We start from the raw sequence: 23,976 nt of genomic DNA, 5'->3' as shown, positions 1-23,976 counted from the left end.
AAATGGAAAATTATTTTTATGTAGAAGAAATGTTTTTTAAAGGAAAAAAATTAGGCTAGGTGCAGTGGCTCATAACTTAATCTCAGCACTTTGAGAGGCTGAGGCAGGAGGATTGCTTGAGCTCAGGATTTTGAGACTAGCCTGGGTAACATAGTGAAACCTCATCTTTACAAAAAATAAACAAAGTTAACTGGGTGTGGTGGCATGCACCTATAGTCCCAGCTATACAGGAGGCCAAGGCAGGAGGATTGCTTGAATTCTGGAGGTGAAGGTTACAGTGAGTTATGATCATATCACTGCACAGCCTGAATAACAGAGCAAGACCCTGTCTCAAAAAACAAAACAAGAAAAAAAAGAAAAGAAAAACATTATTTTGAAGTTTGCGATCTTTGTTTCTCTTTCATGTATTTTAGGGAATTGTTTATATCAAACTTGTCTAATCCCCAGCCTGCAGCCCAGGACAGCTTTGAAGGCAGCCCAACGCAAATTCTTAAAACATTATGAGATTTATGCACAGACTTTTTTTTAGCTCATTAGCTATCGTTAGTGTATTTTATGTGTGGTACAAGACAATTCTTATTCTGGCAATGCAGCCCAGGGAATATATAATATATATAGTTTGAACAACAGATTTATCTGTTATATATATAAATTTATATATATATAAATTTATCTGTTATATATAAATATAACAGATAACAAACTATATATATATTATATATATAGTTTGAACAGCAGATTTATCTATTTATTTTTCCCCGTAGGGACAAGGTCTTGCTTTGTTGCCCAGGCTGGGTCTTGAACTCTTGGCATAAAGCAATCCCACCTCAACCTCCCAAAGTGCTGGGATTACAGGCCTGAGTCACTGTGCCCAGCCTAGATTTCAATTTTTGGTACACAAATAGTTTAAAATGTAGATTGGTGAGGAATGACTTCATTTGCTTTTCTGTAACTCCTTAAGTATGAGCAATAGAGTGCTGAGATGACACATTGTGACCGTACAAACAGCAGGAAATCTGCAATATGAGACATTTTGTCTCATGATAGTTCATAGTCTTGGATGGTAAACTCTACATCCTTATCTTAGAATTTAGATTAAATATGAAATCTTTATTAGAAAGCAGTAGATATCTAGCCTGGGCAACATAATGGGACCTTGTCTCTACAACAAATACTGAAATTAGCTGCAGGGTGTGGTGGCATGTGCCTGTAGTTCCAGCTACTTAGAGGCTGAGGCAGGAGGATCACTTGAGCCCAGCAGGTTGAGGCTGCAGTGAGCCATGATCACACTACTGCACTCTAGCCTGGGCAACAGAACAAGACCCTCTCTCAAAAAAAATGGCTGTGTGTGGTGGCTCGTGCCTGTAATCCCAGCACTTTGGAAGGCTGAGGTGGGTGGATCACTCGAGGCCAGGAGTTTGAGACCCGCCTGGCCAATGTGGCAAAACCCCATCTCTATGAAAAATACAAAGTTTGGGGCATGGTGGTGCAGACCTGTAGTCCCAGCTACTTGGGAGGCTGAGGCAGGAGAATCGCTTGAATCAGGAGGTAGAGGTTGCAGTGAGCTGAGATCATGCCACTGCACTCCACCCTTGGCAACAGTAAGAATCAGTCTTAAGAAAATAAAATTTAAAAATTAAAAGAGAAAGCAATAGTTATTAATAGATATTAATAACTAAGTCTGCTTGGCCAGGTAACTTAAGGAGAGATTTAAAAAACTTCAGATAATTAGGTGCATGTCTTAAGAAAACCTCATTACCCACCTGGGGGAGACAGAATATTATTTGTAAAGTTACTGATTCTTTTCTGTCATGTTTTATCCCATAGGACTCATCTAAGCCAGGATGACCCTGTTCAGGATCATTTGCTATTTAAGAAGACTCTCCTGCCAGTCTGGAAGATGATTGCCAGTCACAGGTAGGTCTCCAAAGTGGTGACAGGATTATGTTCAGAACTGAAGGAGTAATACATATTGGGTTTTAAGCATAAAAAGAGATATGTTCATACCTCAAATGAGCCATAGTCGAAAGGTAGATTCTGTATCCAAGCCTGATTTATCCCAAAGTACTCACAGCTGCTTTAAGTAAGTACAAGAAATAGTTGCTGTGCCATTTGAATTGCCTCTAGAAATTGGTTCCTGTTTCATGACAAAATTTGTATTTAAAATATATATTCTTCTTTTCAATCTGGTGGATTCTCTTTTTTCACAGAGACAAGGCCTCGGGAACTGTGAACAAATTTCTGAGCCCTAAATCAGTATATTGTAATAATAGTTAAATATTTTATAGTTTTTTTTAAAAACTCTCTATCAGAGGGAACAAATAGATTTCTTTCTAATGGTGCTCACAGTCTGCATTCCCCTAAAGGAAGTCTACTAAGAGCTGAGCTTCTCTTCTCGTTTAGAAAACCTTGCCAGGGTTTCTTTATCCTCTCTGGGTTTGTCCCTTAACAGATTCAGCAGTCCATTTCTGAAGCCTGTGTCAGAAAGGCAGGCCCCAGGGTACAAGGATGTGGTAAAAAGGTCAGTGAAAAAGGAGTCAAGAAAGTTTGGTTGGTTTTATATCTGCCTTTTCATTTTTTATTTCCCATCTGTTATTTTTATTACTTATAAACTCAAGATATGTTTCATAGCCAAGTAAGTTTATAAAGTTATGATGAGCTTAGTATTATATCTTCATTTGAGAAGGAATGCAGGGAACAAAAGGATGATATAGACTTTTTATTTATTTTATATTATTGACTTTTAAGTCATATGATCCATTCATTACATATCTATCTCTATTTATCTATGTGTGTGTGTGTATATATATATATATATATATATATATATATATATTTTTTTTTTTTTTTTTTTTTTTTTTGAGATTGAGTTTCACTCTTGTTGCCCAGGCTGGAGTACAATGGTGCCATCTCTGCCCATTGCAACCTCTGCCTCCTGGGTTCAAGTGATTCTCTTGCCTAAGCCTCCCAATTAGCTGGGATCACAGGCATGTGCCACCATTCCCAATTAATTTTGTATTTTTAGTAGAGATGGGGTTTCTCTATGTTGGTCAGGCTGGTCTCCAACTCTCAACCTCAAGTAATCCACCCACCTTGGCCTCCCAAAGTGCTGGGATTACAGGCATGAGCCACCACCACGCCCAGCCTTTTTTTTTTTTTTTTTTTTTTGACAGAGTCTCACTCTGTGAGGCTGGGAGTGCAGTGGTACAGTCTTGGCTCACTGCAACATCTGCTTCCCAGGCTCAAGTGATTCTCCAGCCTCAGGACTACAAGCAAGAGCCACCATGTCCGGCTAATATTTGTATTTTTTGTAGAAACAGAGTTTTGCCATGTTGCCCAGGCTGGTCTTGAACTCCTGAGCTCAAGCAATCCACCTGCATAGGCCTTCCAAAGTGCTGGGATTACAGGCATGAGCCTTGGCGCCTAGGCTGATCATTAATTATGATCTTAAATTAGTCTTTGGTTGTTTTTGACACTATTCTTTTGGAGCAAAACTTTAAAAGGAACCCTGTATTCATTCAGTTAGTTAGTTATAGGTATACTAAGGCACAGAATCCAAATGGAAGTTATGAACATTGGTTGATGTAGTATTTTGGAATTTTATTTTTATTAAAAAAAATTTTTTTGAGACAGAGTCTCACTCTGTTGCTGGAGTACAATGGTGCAATCTTGGCTCACTGCAGCCTTGACTTCCTGGGTCAAGCAGTCCTCCCACCTCAGCCTCCCTAGTAGCTGGGACTACAGGTGTGTGCCACCATGCCAAGCTAATTTTTCTATTTTTTGTAGAGACAGAGTTTCACCGTAATGCTCAGGCTGGTCTCAGACTCCTGGGCTCAAGCAAACCACCTGCCTCAGCCTCCCAAAGTGCTAGGATTATAGGTGTGAACCACTGTGCCTGGCCTGATATTTTTGTATTGTAATAAAAATTCTTTTTGGTTTGAAATGTTATTAATAACTTTATTTTTCTTCATAATATCACTGAGGAGGCATTTTTAAATTTTTTGTAGATATGGGATCTCACTACGTTGCCCAGGTTGGTCTTAAACTCCTAGTCTCAAGTGATCCTCCAACCTCGGCCTTCCAAAATGCTGGGATTACAGGTGGGTAATCCCAGCCTACTTTGGATTTTATAGCATAGGTCATCTAAAATTCTATCATAAACTTGTGTGGTAATAGAGTATAAAAGATCACGATAGGACCTTTGGAGAGTCACTTGTCTGTTTGTACTGCTATAGCACAATACTGTAGGCTGGATAATTTATATTTTTATTTTATTTATTTTTTTAATTTTTTTTAAAGACGGGGTTTCACCGTGTTGGTCAGGCTGGTCTTGAACTCCCGACCTCAGGTGATCCACCCGCCTTGGCCTCCAGAGTGCTTGGATTACAGGTGTGAGCCACCACGCCCGGCTGATAATTTATAAACAATAGAAAATTTATTTCTCTTTCTTTCGGTTCTGGAGGCTGGGAAGTCCAAGATCAAGGCACTGGTAGTTTTGGTGTCTGAGGTGGGTTACTCTCTGCTTCCAAGATAATGCTTTTTTGCTGTATCCTCACGTGGCAGAAGGGACAGAAGGGTAAGAGGGTGCTCTCTTCGATATGGAGCCCTTTTATAAGGATGCTAATCCCATTCACAAGGCCAGAGCACTAATGACTTAATTACCTCCCAAAGTCCCCACCTCTTAATACTGTTGCATTTGGGATTAAGTTTCAACATGAATTTCAGAGGGGATGCCATCATTCAAACAGTAGCAGAGACAAACTTATTTAGGAACAAGGAAAGTAAAGCTTAGGGATGCTCGGTCATGACTTGCCTGTGATCAACCAACAGTTAACAGCAGAGCTAGAACTAAGCCCCAGATTGTTACATCCAGTTCAGTCTTCTTTCTAAAGTGCTGTGCCTTCTCTTATACATCTACTTTCTGTGTCTTATTAATGTTGTCATAATGTTCACTTGATCCTCTTTTCATCTCCATGAAAGGAGAAAAAAATTATTCTTAGCTTTTTATTTGTGCAGTAAGAGAAGCAGATTAAATAATATGTGACTGTATCTTGTAAATAGTGAATAACTACTGTGTGATAAACTGATCATTGGCACTCTTTAAACTTTGGTACCTGGGGCCAGCACCCCTCCTATGATAGTAGAGTATAGTGTCTTGGCCTGTGCACTCTGGAGTCAGGCTGCCTCTGAATTGGAATTTAGGCTGTGTGCCTTCGAGTGAGTACTTAACCTTTTTAGATTTCAGTTTCTTCATCTGTCAAATGGAGATAATAAGGCTGGGCTCGGTGGCTCATGCTTGCAATCCTAGCACTTTGGGAGGCCAAGGCAGGTGGATCACCTGAGGTCAGGAGTTCAAGACCAGCCTGACCAACATGATAAAACCCCGTCTCTACTAAAAATACAAAAATTAACCAGGCATGATGGCACATGCCTGTAATCCCAGCTACTCAGGAGGGTAAGGCAAGAGAATTGCTCGAACCCAGGAGGTGGAGGTTGCAGTTAGCCAAGATTGTGAAATTGCACTCCAGCCTGGGCAACAAGAGTGAAACTCTGTCTCCAAAAAAAAAAAAAAAAATGGAGATAATAATGATACCTACCTTACAGGTTTATTGAGAGGATTAAGTGAGTTAGTACAGAAATACAGTGTTTGGCTGTTGTAAACAGGGAAATGTTAACAGCTGTTGCTATTTTATTATCTGATGGGGATTGTTATCTTTGCTACTGTTTTCATTAAGAACTGGTTAGTTCTTCAAGAGAGCATGTCAGGTTATCATATGTTCCACACAAAGATTTGATTTTCTGTTTTTTCTTGGCCACTTGCAGACCTATGGACTTAACTACCCTGAAGAGAAATCTCTCTAAGGGCCGGATTCGCATCATGGCCCAATTCCAGCGAGATCTGATGCTGATGTTCCAAAATGCTGTAATGTACAATGACTCTGATCATCACGTATACCATATGGCTGTGGAAATGCGGCAAGAAGTCTTGGAGCAGATTCAGGTATGGTATGTAGAGAGCTGTAGCCTCTGGAATCTTGATTTCAGAATGTCTGTGAGAATAAAGGTGATTTTAATGTGACTTTGCATTCTCAGAGTTTATTTTTTAATTTAATTAATTAATTTTTTTGAGATGGAGTCTCGCCCTGTCACCCAGGCTGGAGTGCAATGGCATGAACTTGGGTCACTGCAACCTCCGCCTCCCAGGTTCAAGCGATTCTCCTGCCTCAGCCTCCTGAGTAGCTGGAATTACCTGAATAGCTGGAATTACCACACCCGACTGATTTTTTACCTCTTTAGTACAGACAGAGTTTCACCATGTTGGCCAGGCTGGTCTTGAACTCCTAATCTGGTGATCCGCTCGCCTCGGCCTCCCAAAGTGCTGGGATTACAGACGTGAGCCACTGCGCCTGGCCTCTCAGAGTTTATTTTTAAAGGTGATTAAGGCCCTGAAGGATTGATAATGTGCCTGCTGGTTTGGAAAACCCTGAGCCTCAGTAAGTCCAGCTTTGATAGTGAAGTAGTCTAGGAATGCAGGCAGCAGTGAAGAGCTCTCAAGACAGCTGAGGACAGACAAGTAATGGGAATTCCTGCTTCCAGAGCCTTAAGTCAATGGGCTAAACTCCAAAGAGGCCAGAGTCACTGTGTAGTTTCTGGTTGCTTTATCTGTTGATATTAATATATGCTCACACTTTCCCGTCTTTAGGGAATAAGATATAGTAGCTAGACTACATTTGTGGGTTTCTTTTCTAGGTAGCATCATACTTTAAAGAAAAAAAGTATAGTTGAGTCTATTTGCCAAAGAAATAAACTTACAATCCTTTAGCATGTAAGTTTCATAATAGCTTGCTATGTGCTGCTTAACCCTTTAGGTGCTGAATATTTGGTTAGACAAAAGAAAAGGCTCAAGTAGTCTGGAAGGAGAACCAGCCAACCCAGTGGATGATGGAAAACCTGTTTTGTAACCTGGAGCTTCTATCCTGACTTTTCTAGAGTTTGAACCTCTCCCTGAACTCTGACCTAGAGAGGATCCCAGTACTTCTTTGCCATGTCTCTGTTGTCTTTTCCAATAAAAATAATGCCTAACTCACTCGATGCATGTGGACATAATATAAGGAAAAACAGGGGAAGCTGAGATTTGGGTTTAATGCCATAAATGTTACATCTTTGTTCCACAGGCTTGATTTAAAGACAATTAGATTAGATCTTTTACTAAACCTTTTACTCTAATAAATAAATGTCTTTTCACAAACAGAATATTGCTTTTTAATGACTAGGTAAGCTTGGCATAGAGGGGACAGCATCATCCGGTGAAATGAAGGTATCTGACACGGGTCTTTTAGTGAATAACTACTGTGTGATAAACTGATCATTGGCACTCTTTAAACTTTGGTACATACACTGCCTGGAAAGGAAACGGGGAGGAGGGGTGGTCTTATCATTTATAAAGTAGGGATAATTGAAGAAAAGGATGAAATAACATAAGTTATGAGTAAATGTCAGAAAATATCTAGTGCCCTAAGATTCACAAGGAGAATAAAAATGACTACCTGGCTCGCTTTGGTTAAAACAACTTGCCAGAGGCTGCAAGAGGCTCCTTGCTGGGTTTGGCCCTCTGCAGCCACCGTCCCCAAGCTGGGGCTTCAGGTCTCCTAGCAACAAGTTGAGCACACCAGGGCGGCCGCTGAGGTGAGTGCTCAGAGAGGGTCAAATTCAGAATTTTCAGGTGCAACCCGGAAAGTCCCCGAGGACCCAGAGGCCCTGCTTTCCAATTAGGCCTGACCCTATGCACAGAGAGGTCCCTGCGGGACAGGGTTGCTTCATAGAGGCAGCCGGACGAGGCCGCTCACCCGCCGCTGTATTGGCGTGTGATGTTGACACCAGCCCGCCGCCCCCTTCAAGCCCCCTCCCACCCTCTGCTGCCTGGGAGTGCCGCTGGTTCCGGGCCTTCGGGTCGCCCCTTGGCCTCTGGTCATGTGAGCCCAGTAGTCCTTCCCGCCTCGGTGACAGCGTGTACGAAAAGCCGGGGCTCGATCTGGACATAGTAGAAATCCTATTATTGAGACCCTGCATATAGAAAAACATGGCGGTTTTTTACCTTCATTAGTTAATAAAATCAAGTACCTAATATTGCTATTCTTAATCACAATTACATTGAATTTGGGATTGGGGGGAAATCATGTCATTGCAGTTGACACCTGTTAAGAAACTCTCAATTTGTGCCCTGAAAAGCCATAATGGAGATATCAATGCCTCCACCTCAGATATATGTAGAAAAAACTCTGGCCATTATCAAACCAGATATTGTTGACAAAGAGGAGGAGATACGAGATACTATTCTCAGATCTGGATTCACCATTGTTCAGGTAACTTATGAGCATGATGATTCATGCTTTTTTCCTCTCTGCCCTTTAAAAATATGCTTATGTAAATGTACCTACCCATTTAAACCCTAGTGTTCAGCATTACGTTTAAGTTTATTCTTCTAAGTATAAAAGTTTTATGTGATAGTTTTTAAAAGGATATAAAATGAGAAATAAAATTGACTTTTCCCTCACCTGTCCTCTCCCATTTCAAGTCCCAGGCTCCAGAGAGAGGCAACCACTTAACACTTTCTGTTCTTCCAGGAGTTTTCTATGCATTTATAAACGTTTTCCCTCCATAAAACAGAGCAGTCCCTTTCCCTTGACCCCCTTGATCCCCTTTACAGAGTCCCTCAGATAGGATTCCAAATCATTACATCTGAATTGATCTCACTCTTCCTAACTTCTGTGTAATATTTCCCTGTGTATTAGAACTACAGTTTATTTACTCGATCCTCTATTGATAGACTTTTAGACTACTAGTGTTTTTTCAGTTACTACAAACATTTAATGTTTTAAGCCTTATATTTGTTCTGCAATTAGTAAACATCATTCTGGGGATTTGAAAATGAATATAAATCGCATTGTTAAGGATTATCAAAATTGAATATTTTTAATCTTCCTCTTTTATAGTATTCTAATTTGAATTTACAATTTTTTATTTTTTCACATTTATACAGTGTCATATTGCTTATTTAGTTAGCTTTTTTTTTTTTTTTTTTTTTTTTGAGACAGAGTCTCATTCTGTCACCCAGGCTGGAGTACAGTGGCCCGATCTCGGCTCACTGCAACCTCCGCCTCCCGGGTTTTAGCGATTCTCCTGCCTCAGCCTCCTGAGTAGCTAGAATTACAGGCTTATGCCACCATATCCGGCTAATTTTTGTATTTTTAGTAGACGGGGTTTCACCATCTTGGTCAGGCTGGTATCGAACTCCTGACCTCGTGATCCACCCACCTCGGCCTCCCAAAGTGCTGGGATTACAGGCATGAGCTACCTTGCCCAGCATTCAGTCAGTATTTTTAAAAATAAAGAGAAAACGGCCAGGCACAGTTGCTCACGCCTATAATCCCAGCACTTTGGGTGGCCGAGGTGGATGGATCATAACATCAGGAGTTCAAGACTAGACTGGCCAATATGGTGAAACGCCGTCTCTGCTAAAAATACAAAAATTATCTGGGCGTGGTGGCACGTGCCTATAGTCCCACCTACTCTGGAAGCTGAGGCAGGAGAATTGCTTGAACCCAGGAAGTGGAGGTTGCAGTGAGCTGAGATGGCACCACTGCACCCCAGCCTGGGCAACAGAGGTAGACTCCGTCTCAAAAAATAATAATAATAATAAATGAAATAAATAGAAAATATCAGTATTCAGAAAAAATATGGGATTTCAGTTGAGCTTCGAAGGACAGGTGGAGGCTGAGGGAAGGGATGGTACAAGAAAGTGTTAGGAAATATTTAATGTAATTAAAGACTCAGGTAAAGAAGTTTTTAGCAAACGTTAGAAAAACTGGGTAGCCACTGAAAAAGTTGGATCAAGTATTATATACAAGGAAAAACTCCAAATGGACCTGAGATCTAGAAGCCATGAAAGAAAAGATTGGTCAGATTATATAAACAAAAAATTTCTGCACAACGAAATAAATACCGTAAGCAAAATCAAATCATAACAAACTTGGGAAAAAGATTTGCAACTCATATCAGACAAAGGGCTAGTCCTCCTAATATATAAAGAGCTCCTAGAAAAAGATAAAAATAAATCAGTAGAAAAATGGGCAGAAGAGATGGATGGTCACAGAAAAAGAAAAACATTTTTTAAATATATGGAAATATTCCCAATTTCTAGGTGGGGAAAAAAAAAACTACACTGAGATTCTATTTGGCAAAAATATAAAAGTAAATGGCAGAATCCCTATCGAAGGGAATCTGGCAGTTATCTACCAATATAACAGATGGACTTACCATTTGATCAGCATTCTGCTCCTGAAAATCTGTCCTATAGAATTCCTTGTGCTCTTATTACCTGTCATGCCCAGAGCCCTGTTTAGTCCTGTCAGTAAGTTCCTGTATTAATATGAAGTAATATATATGCAGGTTATTTTTTGCAGCATTGTTTACTTATCAGCAAAAGATTGAAAATAACCCAGATTGGGAGATTGGGAGACAGGACTAAATAAACCCTGGAAACTCCACCAAATTGCATAATATACAACTAATTGTGAAAAGAAGAATGAGAAACCTGTCTGTACTGTTATGGAAAAAAGCAAAGTGTGTAGCAAAAAGAGCAAAAAAGCGAAATCGTGTGTACCAACCTTTTGTGATAGAGACAAAGTAATATATTCCTGTTTGCCAATATTTGCAAAATAAAATTCTGGGAGAATAAATAAACATTTTAAAAGGGTTGCCTATTGAGGGCAAGGAAGAACTGGGTAGATTAGGACATGGATATGAATAAGAGTTTTCAGTATATACCTTTATATATTGCTTTGAATTTTTGAATCCTGTAATTATATTACCCACTTTAGAAAGAACAATTAAATGACGTATCCAAATAAAGGCATCCATTTAAGTTTTTAAAAAGTCCATATTAAAAAAAATAATTTAGTGACAAACTTGATAATTAAGTGGCTAGTGTTAATTATAAAGTAAAAATTAGCTGGCCGTGATGGCTCACGCCGGTAGTCCCAACACTTTGGGAACCTGAGGTGGGTGGGTCACCTGAGTTCAGAAGTTCAAGACCACCCTGGCCAACATGGTGAAACCCCGTCTCTACTAAAAATACAAAATTAGGAGGCTGGGTGCAGTGGCTCACGCCTATAATCCCAGCACTTTGGGAGGCTGAAGTGGGCAGATCACCTGAGGTCAGGAGTTCGAGATCAACCTGATCAACATGGAGAAACCCCGTCTCTAAAATAAATAAAGAAATAAAAATACAAAATTAGGGCCGGTCGAGATGGCTTACACCTGTAATCCCAGCACTTCGGGAGGCTGAGGTGGGCAGATCACCTGAGGTCAGGAGTTCGAGACCAGCCTGGCTAACATGGTGAAACCACATCTCTACTAAAAACACAATAATTAGCCGGGCATGGTGGTGGAAGCCTGTAATCCCAGCTACTCGGAAGAATGAGGCAGGAGAATCGCTTGAACCGAGGAGACAGAGGTTGAAGTGAGCCAAGATTGTGCCACTGCACTCCAGCCTGGGTGACAGAGCAAGACTCAGTCTCAAAAAAAAAAAGACTCTGTCAAAAAAAAAAAAAAAAAGAAAAGAAAGAAAAGGCTGGGCGTGGCAGCTCATGCCTGTAATCCCAGCACTTACGGAGGCCGAGGCAGGCAGATCATAATGTCAGGAGATCAAGACCATCCTGGCCAATGTGGTGAAACCCCGTTTCTACTAAAAACACAAAAATTAGCTGCCCATGATGGCGCACACCTGTAGTCCCAGCTACTTAGAAGGAGGCTGAGGTGGAAGAATCGCTTGAACCTGGGGGGCAGGAGTGGGGGGCGGTGGAGGTTGCAGTAAGCTAAGATCGTGCCACTGCTACCCTGGTAACAGCGAGACTCTGTCTCAAAAACAACAACAACAAAAAAAAAAACCAACAACAACAAAAAACAAAATTAGCTGGGCATGGTGGTGCATGCTTGTAATCCCAGCTACCCAGGAGGCAAGGCTGGAGAATCACTTGAACCCTGGAGGTGGAGGTTGCAGTGAGCTGAGATTGTGCCATTGCACTCCAGCCTGTGCAACAAAAGTGAAACTTTGTCTCAAAAAAAAAAAAAAAAATTAGTGTAACTAGCCTGGGCAATGCACTGAGACCAGAAAAAAAAAAATGATTTAATGTAAATATATATGACACTTTTCCTAGTTAGTAATTTTCAGAACAAAGGCAGCCATGGTATATCCTTCTTTCCTTCCTTTTTTGCTTTAATTGTGGTAAAATGTATATAACATAAACTTTACCCTTTTAACCATTTTTGAATGTACATTTCAATTGCATTAAGTACATTCACATTGTTGTACAACCATCGCTACTGTCTATCTCTAGAACCTTTTCATCTTAAACTGAAACACTGTGCCTAATGCTAACTTGTTTCTTCCCTCTTCCCCATCCCTGATAGCCACTATTCTACCTGCTGTCTCTAGGAATTTAACTATTCAAGCTATCTCATTTAAGTGAAATTATACAAGTTTTGTCCTTTGCACTGTATGCTTTTAAAATAGCCTTGTAAGTGCATTAAACTTGAGGCTTTCCTGTCCCACCTAAGGGAAAAGCTGAAAAGTGATACATCGTTTCAGTAGATGGCAGTGTTGCCTTTGTTACAAACTGAGAGTTCTGTTCTGATAGTACTGCTGTTTCTCTCTGTAAATGTTCAACCTAATCTAATTTCAGATGAGATCAGGTGTGTTCAGGGCGGTATGGCTGTAGACTATTCAACCTAATTTCAAAAAATGTCACCTGATCTAATTTTAAAGCAACCACTGGAATAATTGATTTAGTATCAGTTTTAAAGATGAACCCTTAATTTTTAAAATTGTACTACATTGACTGGCTTACCTGCAGAAGGTAGCTTTCCCTGCTTTTTAAGGGGCAAGTGGCAGATAAGGGCTTACACAGCAACAGATAAGACTTTATTTTTAAACTCAGCAAGAAAAAAAACCAAAACAAGAAAACACTAATGGGCATAATAATCATAAATACTTTCATGTCTTAATTTTAGACAATAGAATCAAGGATTATGCTAAATCAGGTGCTCTTTTAATTTCTTTCCTTTCCTTTTTTTTTTTTGTTTTGAGATGGACTCTTGCTCTCTTGCCAGGCTGGGGTGCAATGGCACAATCTTGGCTCACTGCAACCTCTGGGGTTCAAGTGATTCCCCTGCCTCAGCCTCTCCAGTAGCTGGGACTACAGGAGCACGCCACCACACTGGGCTAACTTTTCGTATTTTAGTAGAGACAGGGTTTCACCATATTGGCCAGGATGGTCTCGATCTCCTGACCTCGTGATCCACCAGCCTCGGCCTCCCAAAGTGCTGGGATTACAGGCATGAGCCTAATTTTTCTTTTTTCTTTTTTTTTTTTTTTTTTGAGATGGTGTCTCGCTCTGTCACCCAGGCTGGAGTGCAGTGGTACAAACTTGGCTCACTGCAACCTCTACCTCCCGGGTGAGCCACCATGTAATTTCTCACATCTTTTATTTCTTCACTATATGAATTTCAATTTGAGAACAAATGTCAGCACCTTTTTCATAGTAAGTGGTCCTTCACTGGTGAGAATGTTATACTTGTCCAGCAGGTCCTATTCATAGCAGTGCTGTGCCACCTAGGTAAGCATGTTCCTAAACTTCTTGCTCTAGGCAGTTGGATCCTTTGCTACAAACCAAGCAATTTTACCAAGTTTCTGAAGCCTGCAGAAACACAAAGTTCTGGAAAGGGCTTTAAGGGGTGGGTCGCTTAGTAAAATTCACACGTATTCTCAGGAAATCTAAGCCGTTTTAGAAAGATAGATTTCTGCCATAATCATGGGGATTTTTAGCCTTCACTTAGTGACTTGTCTTCATGTCTCATCATCCTTACTCCAGCCAGAAGTTCTTTGATTTGTACTTTGAATCCCTCAGTTATATTTTGAGCATTTTCCCTCCTGACCCACCTTTAGTGGAATTGAAAAACCGCAGTGCCAGGCATGGTGGCTCATGCCTGTAATCCCAGCTCTTTGGGAGGCCGAGGCAGGCAGATCACCTGAGGTCGGGAGTTCAAGACCAGTCTGACTAACATGGAGAAACCCCGTCTATAAAAAAAAAAAAAGAAAGAAAAGAAAAAAGAAAAACTGCAGCAATAAATAATTTTTTGTTGTTTTGTTTTGAGACTGAGTCTCACTCTGTTGCCCAGGCTGGAGTACGTTGGCACGATTTCAGCTCACTGCAACTTCTGCCTCCTGGGTTCAAGCAATTCTCATGCCTCAGCCTCCTGATTAGCTGAGACTACAAGTGTGCACCACCATGCCCAGCTAATTTTTGCATTTTTTTTGTAGAAACGGTTTCACCATGTTACCCATGTTGGTCTCGAACTCCCGGGTTCAAGTCACCTGCCCACCTAGGCCTCTCAGAGTGCTGGAATTACAACAACAGGGAGTGAACCACAGAGCCTGGCCAGCATTAATAAATATATATACATTTTTTGAGACAGAGTTTTGCTCTGTTGCCCAGGCTAGAGTGCAGTGGCATAATCTTGGTTCACTGCAACCTCCACCTCCTGGGTTCAAGCGATTCTCCTGCTTCAGCCTCCCGAGTAGCCAAGATTACAGGTACCTGCCACTGTGCTTTGCTAATTTTTATATTTTTAGTAGAGATGGGGGTTTCACCATCTTGCCAGGCTGGTCTCGAACTCCTGACTTTGTGATCTACCCGCCTCAGCCTCCCAAAGTGCTGGGATTACAGGCATGAGCCACTGTGCCCAGCAATAATTTTTTAAAGCACTCAAGGTCGGGTGCAGTGGCTCATGCCTGTAATACCAGCACTTTGGGAGGCCGAAGCAGGTGGATCACCTGAGGTCAGGAGTTCAAGACCATCCTGGCCAACAAGGGAAAAACCCGTCTCTACTAAAAATACAAAAATTAACCAGGCGTGGTGGCGGGCACCTGTAATCCCAACTACTCAGGAGGCTGAGGCAGGAGGCTCTCTTGAACCCTGGAGGCGGAGGTTGCAGTGAGCCAAGATCATGCCACTGCACTCCAGCCTCGGTGACAGAGTGAAACTCTGTCTCAAAAAATAAAAATAAAAAAATTTAAAAGCACTCAAAATAGCTGCTTCTAGAGAAAGCATGATACTTTCAAATTAGACTCAACTACCATGATTTTTAAAACTTGATTCATTGTTACAGTATCATTTGTGAAGGAAATAACATTTGTCCAGAATGTTTCATAGTCTTTTAGATTGACAAACATACTAGCAACTAATTTTTTTTTTTTTTTTTTGAGACAGAGTCTGACTCTGTTACCCAGGCTGTAGTACAATAATGCTATCTTGATCCTGGATCATAGCAGCCTCTGCCTCCTGGGTTCAAGCAATTTTCGTGTCCCAGCTTCCCTAGTAGCTGGGATTACAGACATGCATCACCATGCCTGGTTCAATTTTTGTATTTTTAGTAGAGATGGGATTTCACTATGTTGGCCAGATTGGTCTCAAACTCCTGACCTGAGGTGATACGCCTGCCTAGTCCTCCCAGTGTGCTGGGATTACAGGCATGAGCCATGGCGCCCAGCCTAATTTTTCTTTCTTTGTATTTTTTGAGATGGTGTCTCGCTCTGTCACCCAGGCTGGAATGCAGTGGTGCAATCTTGGCTCACTGCAACCTCTACCTCCCGGGTTCAAGCTATTCACCTGCCTCAGCCTCCTGAGTAGCTGGAACTACAGGCACACACCAACATGTCTAGCTAATTTTTGTATTTTTAGTAGAGATGGGGTTTCAGTTGGCCAGGCTTTTCTCGAACTCCTGACCTCAAGTGATCCTCCCGTCTTGACTTCCCAGAGTGTTGGGATTACAAGTGTGAGCCATCACGGCTGGCCTAAATTTTGTTAATGTTACGGTGAATCAAGATATTTATGACAGAACCAGAATAAAGAACACACGTGTTCAAACAAAAAACTTTTTTACTGCATCGTTATACTACATGTTACTTTGTTTGTTTGATACAGGGTCTCGCTCTATCACCCAGGCTGGAGTGCAGCAGTGTGATCATGGCTCACCACCTCCAATGTAGTGGGGAGTACAGGCGCACACCACCACCTGAAAAAAATTTTTCATAGAAACGAAGTCTCTCTGTGTTGCTCAGGCTGGTCTCTAACTCCTTGCTGGGCTCAAGTGATCCTTCCGCCTTGGCCTCCCAAAATGCTGGGATTACAGGCTTGAGCCACTGTGCCTGGTTGTTATTTCTAAGTACCATAATGAGACCAGCTCCCAAATAGTAACACAAATAGAAAAACATGGATTTGGAATATTTTAAAGTCCAGTTTTGTTCATTGCCGTGTTCTTTACTTTAAGAAGGAGATGCTATAAATTTGTTACTTACAAACCATATGCTTAGGGAGGCTGCCTAACTGGAATAATTTTTCTTAAGTAGGCTAAGTAATTCCTCTTACTATCTTATTTACAGCATACATTTAATTATATCATTTTCTTTCTTCATAATACAGAGATAAACCTCAAAGTTATAATCAGATTGGTATTAATGATCTTAATGAGGTATCATTGAACTGTCATTTTAAATGTGTTTGTTGACTTTGTGTCTTTTATAGAGAAGAAAACTACACCTCAGCCCTGAGCAATGTAGTAACTTTTACGTGGAACAGTATGGAAAAATGTTTTTCCCCAATTTAACAGCTTACATGAGTTCTGGACCACTTGTTGCCATGATATTAGCGAGACACAAAGCCATCTCTTATTGGCTAGAACTTTTGGGACCAAATAATAGCTTAGTAGCAAAGGAGACACATCCAGACAGGTAATTTTCAGGGTTGGGGGGATGGCAGGGAATGGAATCCATCTGTGAAAATGGAAAAAAAAAAAAAAAATCTGATTTCATTGTAATGGAATTTTTCTTTTCATTTGGAAGTTTTCCTAAATCAACTTTTTTTTAGGGGGAGAGTCTGGGGGGTCCATTTTACATTTTAACCACTTTAAATACCTATCAATACTACATACCAGAAAAAGCCTCAGAGAATATCTAATTTATAGTTGATTATCCGTATTCTCTCAACCTTTAAACTGCCACTGAAGTAGGATTTTTAGATGGGAAAATTGGGATGGTATTTTAAAAGAATAATGGTAATACAGGAACAGAAATTCAGATTTTCAGCATTATTGCTAATGTATGGAAACAAGAAGATACTGAGTTTGCACTTTTGAATATGCATTGCTTTTTCACTTCTCACAAAACAACACTACTTTTTTTACCCAGAGAACTCCTGTTTTCCCAGTGTATTCCTCCTGCAGATGTAAATATGTTTGATCCTTATCTAGATAGATGAGCTAAAATTTAAGCTTAAATTTGACATAGTTTGTGAAGCTTTCACATGTAAGAAGTGACCATGCTTTTGTAAAATTCCTAAGTAGAATGCATACATATAAAGTAAGGAATAGATGTCAGATTGGATGGACATCACCTCCAACTTGTTTTTAGTCTAAGGGCAATTTATGGCACAGATGACCTAAGGAATGCACTTCATGGGAGTAGTGACTTTGCTGCTGCGGAAAGAGAAATACGTTTTATGTTTCCTGAAGGTGAGTTACAGATGACAGACTTGTCAACTGCATCTCCTTATTGTTTGCTTTTTCTTTTATTTTGCGGATATAGCTGGGAAGGAAGATAAAAGAATTTTTTTCCAGTATATTTTGTTACATTTTTGAGTTGTATTTACTTAAAACTTGAAGCCACAAATGGAAAACTTGACATTTCCCTAACAACTAAATTGTGCCCTCTAGGGAGTCCTTTGAGAAATGTTTAATTTTTATTTATTTATCTATTTTTAACATTTTAAAAAATTTGAGACAGTGTCTCACTGTCGCCTCGGCTGAAGTGCAGTGGCACAGTCACAGCTCACTGCAACCTCGAACTCCTGGGCTTAGGTGATCCTCCTGCTTTAGCCTCCCAGGTAGCTGAGACTACAGGTGCATGCCACCATGCCTAGCTAATTTTTATTTTTTATTTTTTGGAGTGATGGGGTCTCACCATGTTGCCCAGGATACGCTCAAATGCCTGTGCTCAAGTAATCTGCCTGCGTTGGCCTCTCAAAGTGATGAGATCGCAGGTGTGAGCCAACACACCCAGACTATTTTTTTTTCTTTCTTTTCTCTTGTACTAGACATATTCTTCTGTGTTATAATTCTTTCTAGTTATCTTGAAAGGTTCAGTAGAGTTTGTGACACATGAGAAAAATAATCTCTCTTGGAAACTACATTTGATTTACTGTCTTCTCTAACAGTTTACTGTTTGCCTAACAAAGTCTTACGCAGTTGAGAAATTAATAACTAGTCCCTTTTTTTGTTTCCATACTGTTAGGGAAGTTGTAAACCTTTCAGAAGTTGACATATGAGGAAGAACACTGAAGTTTTTGGTTTGTTTTTAATGTCTTTAAAGCAGAAATAAAATTTGGTGATTTTTGTTATAAGGAAAAATTACAAAGCATTGACAAAATTTTGAATTTTTTTTTTTGGTATGTTTTCCCTGTTATGACTTATTTTTTCCTAAGTCATTTAGATCTGTTCCTCAGTATTTTCCACTGGAGATTCATTCAAATAAAACTGAAAACTATCTTGGAGATTTAAAAAACTCCTGATTTTTTTTGTTTCAGAGATTTCACATTTATGGAATAACTGATATGATACAATAGTATCACTGTTGTTTGAATTTCTAAATTCAAAATAAATAAATCTCACTTTTTGAGTACTTGATCTGTTACTTTTTAGTGCCACCAGACCGATGCTGACCTGACAATGGGCTGACAACTTTTCTCCACTGGCCTTTCAGATTCTTAAACAAGCTAACAAAAACTACTTTTAATATATATATATATTAAAGTATATATATATATATATACACCACCACACCCCAGACTGGGCAGCAGAGCAAGACCCTGTGTCTTAAAAAAAAAATTAACATTTTTAAAATACGAAAAGATAGATAGGCAACAGACTGGGAAAAAATATTGGCAAATAATATACCACATAAAGGAATAAATAACTTGTAACTAGAATATATAAAGAACTCCTATGTATAAATAATAAGAGAAACATCCCAATTGAAAACTGAGGTGGCTGGGTGCAGTGTAATCCCAGCACTTTGGGAAGCTGAGGCAGGCGGGTCACGAGGTAAGGAGTTCGAGACCAGCCTGACTAACATGGTGAAACCCCATCTGTACTAAAAATACAAAAATTAGCCCAGCATGATGACGCATGCCTGTAATCCCAGCTACTCAGGAGGCTGAGGCAGGAGAATCACTTGAACCTGGGAGGCAGAGGTTGCAGTGACCTGACTGCTTCACTGTACTCCAGCCTGGGTGACAGAGTGAGACTCTGTCTCAAAAAAAAAGAAAAAAAAAAAGAAAAGAAAAGAAAGAAAACTGAGGCTGGTTCTACTCAGGAGGCTGAGGCAGGAAAATTGCTTGAACCCGGGAGACTGAGGTTGCAGTGAACCGAGATCATGCCATTGCACTCCAGCCTGGGTGACAAGAGCGAAACTGTCTCAAAAAAAAAAAAAAAAAGGAAGGAAGGAAGGAAACAAACTGAGGCTGATTGCAGTGGCTCATGCCTGTAATCTCAGCACTTTGGGAAGCTGAGATAGGCAGATCATTTGATGTCAGGAGTTCAAGACCATCCTGGCCAACATGGTGAAACCCCATCTCTGCTAAAAATACAAAAATTAGGGCCAGGTATATTGGCTCACACCTGCAATCCCAGCACTTTGGGAGGCCAAGGCGGACAGATTACCTTAGGTCAGGAGTTTGAGATCAACCTGACCAACATGGTGAAACCCCATCTCTACTCAACATACAAAAATTAGCCAGGCATGGTGGCACGTGCCAGTAATCCCAGCTACTTGAGATGCTGATGCAGGAGAATCAGTTTAACTCAGGAGGAGGAGGATGCAGTCAGCTGAGATCGTGCCACTGTACTCCAGCCTGGGCAACAGAGTGAGAACCTGTCACCAATAAATAAATAAATAATATAAATAAAAATACAAAAATTAGCAGGGTGTGGTGACACAGGTCTGTAGTCCCAGCTACTTGGGAGGCTGAGGTGGGAGAATCACTTGAACCCAGGAGGAGGTTGCAGTGAGCCAAGACTGCATCACTGTACTCCAGCCTGGGCGACAGAGCAAGACACCATCTCAAAAATATATATACAAAAATAGATAAAAGTTCTTTGAAAACAGTGTTTTTAATGATTGCATAGTATTTACTCATTATGTTTTCTTCAATAAGAATACATTTGTATTTGCAGTGATTGTTGAGCCCATTCCAATTGGACAGGCTGCTAAGGACTATTTAAATTTATATGTAATGCCAACTCTGCTTGAAGGACTCACAGAGCTTTGTAAGCAAAAACCAGCAGATCCTTTGGTAAGAAACCTTTTTATTCACACTAAAAAATATTATCTATAGTTTTCATGTTTAAAGATGTGTCCTTTGAAATACTGAAAATATTGACAATCTTTTTAAAATAAACATTTCTAGAAGCTATTTTATATACATTTTAGATATTATGTATAATTATTGATTACTTACAGTTTTTTTGCTGTGATTTATTTATTTATTTGAGATGATGTCTCACTCTATTGCCCATACTGGAGTGCAGTGGCGCAATCTCAGCTCACTGCAACCTCCACCTCATGGGTTCAAGCAATTCTCCTGCCTCAGCCTCTCGAGTAGCTGGGATTACAGGCTCCCACCACCATGCCCAGCTAATTTTTGTATTTTTAGTAGAGACAGTGTTTTGCCATGTTGGTCAGGCTGGTCTCAAACTCCCGACTCAGCCTCCAAAAGTGCTGGGATTACAGGCTTGAACCACCACGCCCAGCTTGTCTTTTTCTTTTTTGTAGCCATCCTAGTATAGATAACACAAAGTGGTTTCTCATGGTGGTTTTGATCTGCATTTCCCTAATGACTAATGTTGAGCATCTTTTCATGAGCTTCTTGGTCATTCGTACACCTTCTTTGAAGAAATGTCTATTCAAATTCAAGTCCTTTGCCCATTTTTAAACTGGATTGTTTGTCTTTTTGTTGAGTTGAAGTTCTTTTGTTGAGTTAAAGTTATATTTTTAGATATTAAACCCTTATTAGATATATGATTTGAAAATATTGTCTTCCATTTTGTAGATTGTCTTTTCACTTTCTTGATAATATCCTTTAATGTATAGATGTTTTTCATTTGATGAAATCCAATTTATTTATTTTTTCTTTTATTTCTTGTGTTTTTGGTGTCATGTCTAAGAATCCATTGTGAAATCTAAGTCCAAGGTCATGAAGATTTACCCCTATGTTTTATGTTTTCTTTTAAGATTTTTTATTTTTTCTTTCCTTTTTTTTGAGACAGAGTCTTAGTTTGTTACCTATGCTAGAGTCCAGTGGCGTGATCTCGGCTCACTTCAACCTCTGCCTTCTGGGTTCAAGTGATTCTTGGCCCCAGCCTCCTGAGTAGCTAGGACCATAGGAGCATGCCACCACACCCAGCTAATTTTTTTTAATTTTTTGTAGAGATGGGGGTCTCCTTATGTTGTCCAGGCTGGTCTCAAACTCCTAGTCTCAAGTGATCTTCCTACCTCGGCCTCCAAAAGTGTTGGGATTGTAGGTGTGAGTCACTGCACCTGGCCTCTTTTAAGACTTTTATTGTTTTAGCTCTTATATTTAGGTCATTGGTCCATTGTGAGTTAAGTTTTGTATATGATTCGGTATAAGGGTCCAACTTTATTCATTTGCATGTGGATATCCAGTTGTCCTAGTACCATCTGTTGAAGAGACTGTTCTTTCTCCATGAATGGACTTGGTACCATTGTCAAAAATTTGTTGACCCTAGATGCATGGGTTTAATTCCTGGATTCTCATTCTTTTTTAAAAATATGAAATGCTTCATGAATTGTGCATCATCCTTTCACAGGGGCCATGCTAATCTCTCTGTATCATTCTAGTTTTGGTATATGTGCTGCTGAAGAGAGCACTGGACTCTCAGGTCTATTCTATTGGTCTGCATGTCTGGCAAAAGGATGTCACTACCACACTATGCTGAATAGCTTTGTAGAAGGTTTTGAAATTGAGAGTACAAGTCAGTCCTCCAACTTTGCTCTTTTTCTTTTTTTTTTTTTTAGACAGAGTCTCACTCTGTCACCAGGCGCCAGGATGGAGTGCAGTGGCGTGACCTCAGCTCACTGCAACCTCTGCCTCCCAGGTTCAAGCAATTCTCCTGCCTCAGCCTCCCGAGTAGCTGGGACTACAGGTGGGCGCCACCACACCCAGCTAATTTTTTTGTATTTTTAGTAGAGATGGGGTTTCACCATGTTGGCCAGGATGGTCTCGATCTCTTGACCTCGTGATCCACCCGCCTCGGCCTCCCAAAGTGCTGGGATTACAGGCGTGAGCCACTGCGCTCGGCCCCAACTTTGCTCTTTTTCATCATTGTTTTGGCTCCTCAGAGCCCCTTGCAATTTCATATGAATTTGAGGATTGGCTTTCCATTTCTGCAAATTGCTTGTTGAACATTTGGCAAGAACTGCATCAGATCTGTAGATTGTTTTGGGTATAAGTGACATCTTAACAATATCAAGTCTTCCTATCCATTAAAAAAAGAATGTCTTCTCATTTGTTTAGGCATTCTTTAATTTCTTTTAGCAATGTTTTACAGTTCTTAATGTATAAGTACCTTTCACTTCTTTGGTTAAATTTATTCCTTGGCATTTTATTTGTCTTTATGCTACTGTAAATGAAAGTGATTTTTTAATTTCTTTTTTGGACTGTCATTGCTGTTGTATAGAATACAACTGTTTTTGTGTATTGATCTTGTAACCTACATCTTTGCTGAATTTATTAGCTCTAATAGCTTCCTTTAAATTCCTTAGGATTTTCCATATATAGGTTTATGCCATCTGTGAATAGAGATAGTTTTACTTTGTCCTTTCCAGTTTGGATCTATTCTTTTTTTTTTTTTAAAAGACAGGGTTTCACCATGTTGGTCAGGCTGGTCTTGATCTCCTGACCTCAGGTGATCCGCCCACCTTGGCCTCCAAAGTGCTTGGATTACAGGCGTGAGCCACCACGCCCGGCCTACTGGATCTATTCTTGACAATCTTGCATAATGTAAATCCAAATGTTCCATTTTAATGGTCATTTTCTTTAAGTGATTTTGAAAACTGTTTAAGTTTCCGATTGATATAGTATATATTGAAAGGAAATATTAACTTAAGCATTTTTTTTCTTTTTCCCATAGATTTGGCTAGCTGATTGGCTTCTGAAAAATAATCCCAACAAACCCAAACTTTGTCACCCTCTAATTGTAGAAGAATCTTATTAAAAAAAAAAAATCCTCAAAAGAACAAATCATGAACTATCTTATTGCAAAAGGCTGTACTTCTACTGTTTGAAAAAAACATTATTTCTATGGTTTAAGTAACTATGAGTAAAATAAATTTATTTCTTAAAAATAAGTGTTAAAGGAATAACTATTCTATGAAGCAGATAACATTAAGGTAAAATATAGGCTTAGAGTATGATTTTAACAATGATGTAACATTAGGTAATGGAAAACTGATGTAAGATGTTGCTAGGTGGTTTTCTTAAGTTTGAGAAGTAGGACATAAAGTTTAGTTATACATTTTTCAAAGCACATATTCTATATCTAGATATGTAATTAATGCACAATTGAGATAGTCTAGTTTAAAAGGCATAGGACCTTTTTCATAAGCATGATGATTTGGTTTCATGCTCATGTGTGAGATGTGCTTCCCTCAAACCTTGTTACAGCATCATCACATTACCTGTTTGATGTAAAAAATAAAAACAGAAGACCAGGTACGGTGGCTCACACCTGTAATCCCAGCACTTTGAGAGGCTGAGGTGGGCAGATCACGAGATCAGGAGTTCA

General features: G+C 39.9%; 2 protein-coding genes, 1 non-coding gene and 1 pseudogene across 4 annotated transcripts in view; 3 read left to right on the top strand and 1 right to left on the bottom strand.

Moving 5' to 3' along the window:
- Positions 1 to 8,074, top strand: part of LOC105715589 (bromodomain-containing protein 8-like) — a 12,525-nt gene extending 4,451 nt beyond the window's left edge. The window contains exons 4-7 of the mRNA XM_064366231.1: positions 1,828 to 1,917; positions 5,824 to 6,001; positions 7,619 to 7,686; positions 7,774 to 8,074. Coding sequence (XP_064222301.1) covers positions 1,828 to 1,917; positions 5,824 to 6,001; positions 7,619 to 7,686; positions 7,774 to 8,074 — 637 coding nt within the window. The remainder of the gene's footprint in view (positions 1 to 1,827; positions 1,918 to 5,823; positions 6,002 to 7,618; positions 7,687 to 7,773) is intronic.
- NME5 (NME/NM23 family member 5) lies at positions 7,632 to 23,976 on the top strand. Of its 2 annotated transcripts, none has more exons than XM_064366243.1 (6): positions 7,632 to 7,686; positions 8,230 to 8,363; positions 16,644 to 16,849; positions 17,528 to 17,628; positions 20,347 to 20,465; positions 23,323 to 23,976. In XM_064366243.1, exons 2-6 carry the CDS (start codon positions 8,235 to 8,237, stop codon positions 23,404 to 23,406), a joined length of 639 nt encoding a protein of 212 aa, XP_064222313.1. In that variant the 5' UTR covers positions 7,632 to 7,686; positions 8,230 to 8,234; the 3' UTR covers positions 23,407 to 23,976. The 2 variants fall into 2 exon arrangements, with proteins under 2 accessions (XP_064222313.1, XP_064222312.1); XM_064366242.1 differs by having other exon boundaries at positions 7,645 to 7,686; positions 8,189 to 8,363; positions 23,323 to 23,975.
- LOC135270715 (U6 spliceosomal RNA) lies at positions 21,956 to 22,060 on the bottom strand. Its single transcript, XR_010338844.1, has one exon. It is a non-coding gene; the product is annotated as a U6 spliceosomal RNA (small nuclear RNA).
- LOC135270677 (small nucleolar RNA U13) lies at positions 23,783 to 23,879 on the top strand (annotated as a pseudogene).

The sequence above is a fragment of the Aotus nancymaae genome, unplaced genomic scaffold (assembly GCF_030222135.1).
Source record: "Aotus nancymaae isolate 86718 unplaced genomic scaffold, 86718_ANA_hifiasm-v0.15.2.pri h1tg000064l_1, whole genome shotgun sequence".
In the NCBI taxonomy this organism is placed as follows: Eukaryota; Metazoa; Chordata; class Mammalia; order Primates; family Aotidae; genus Aotus; species Aotus nancymaae.
Note: the sequence above shows the minus strand (reverse complement) of the source record. Positions and strands in the feature narration are given on the sequence as shown.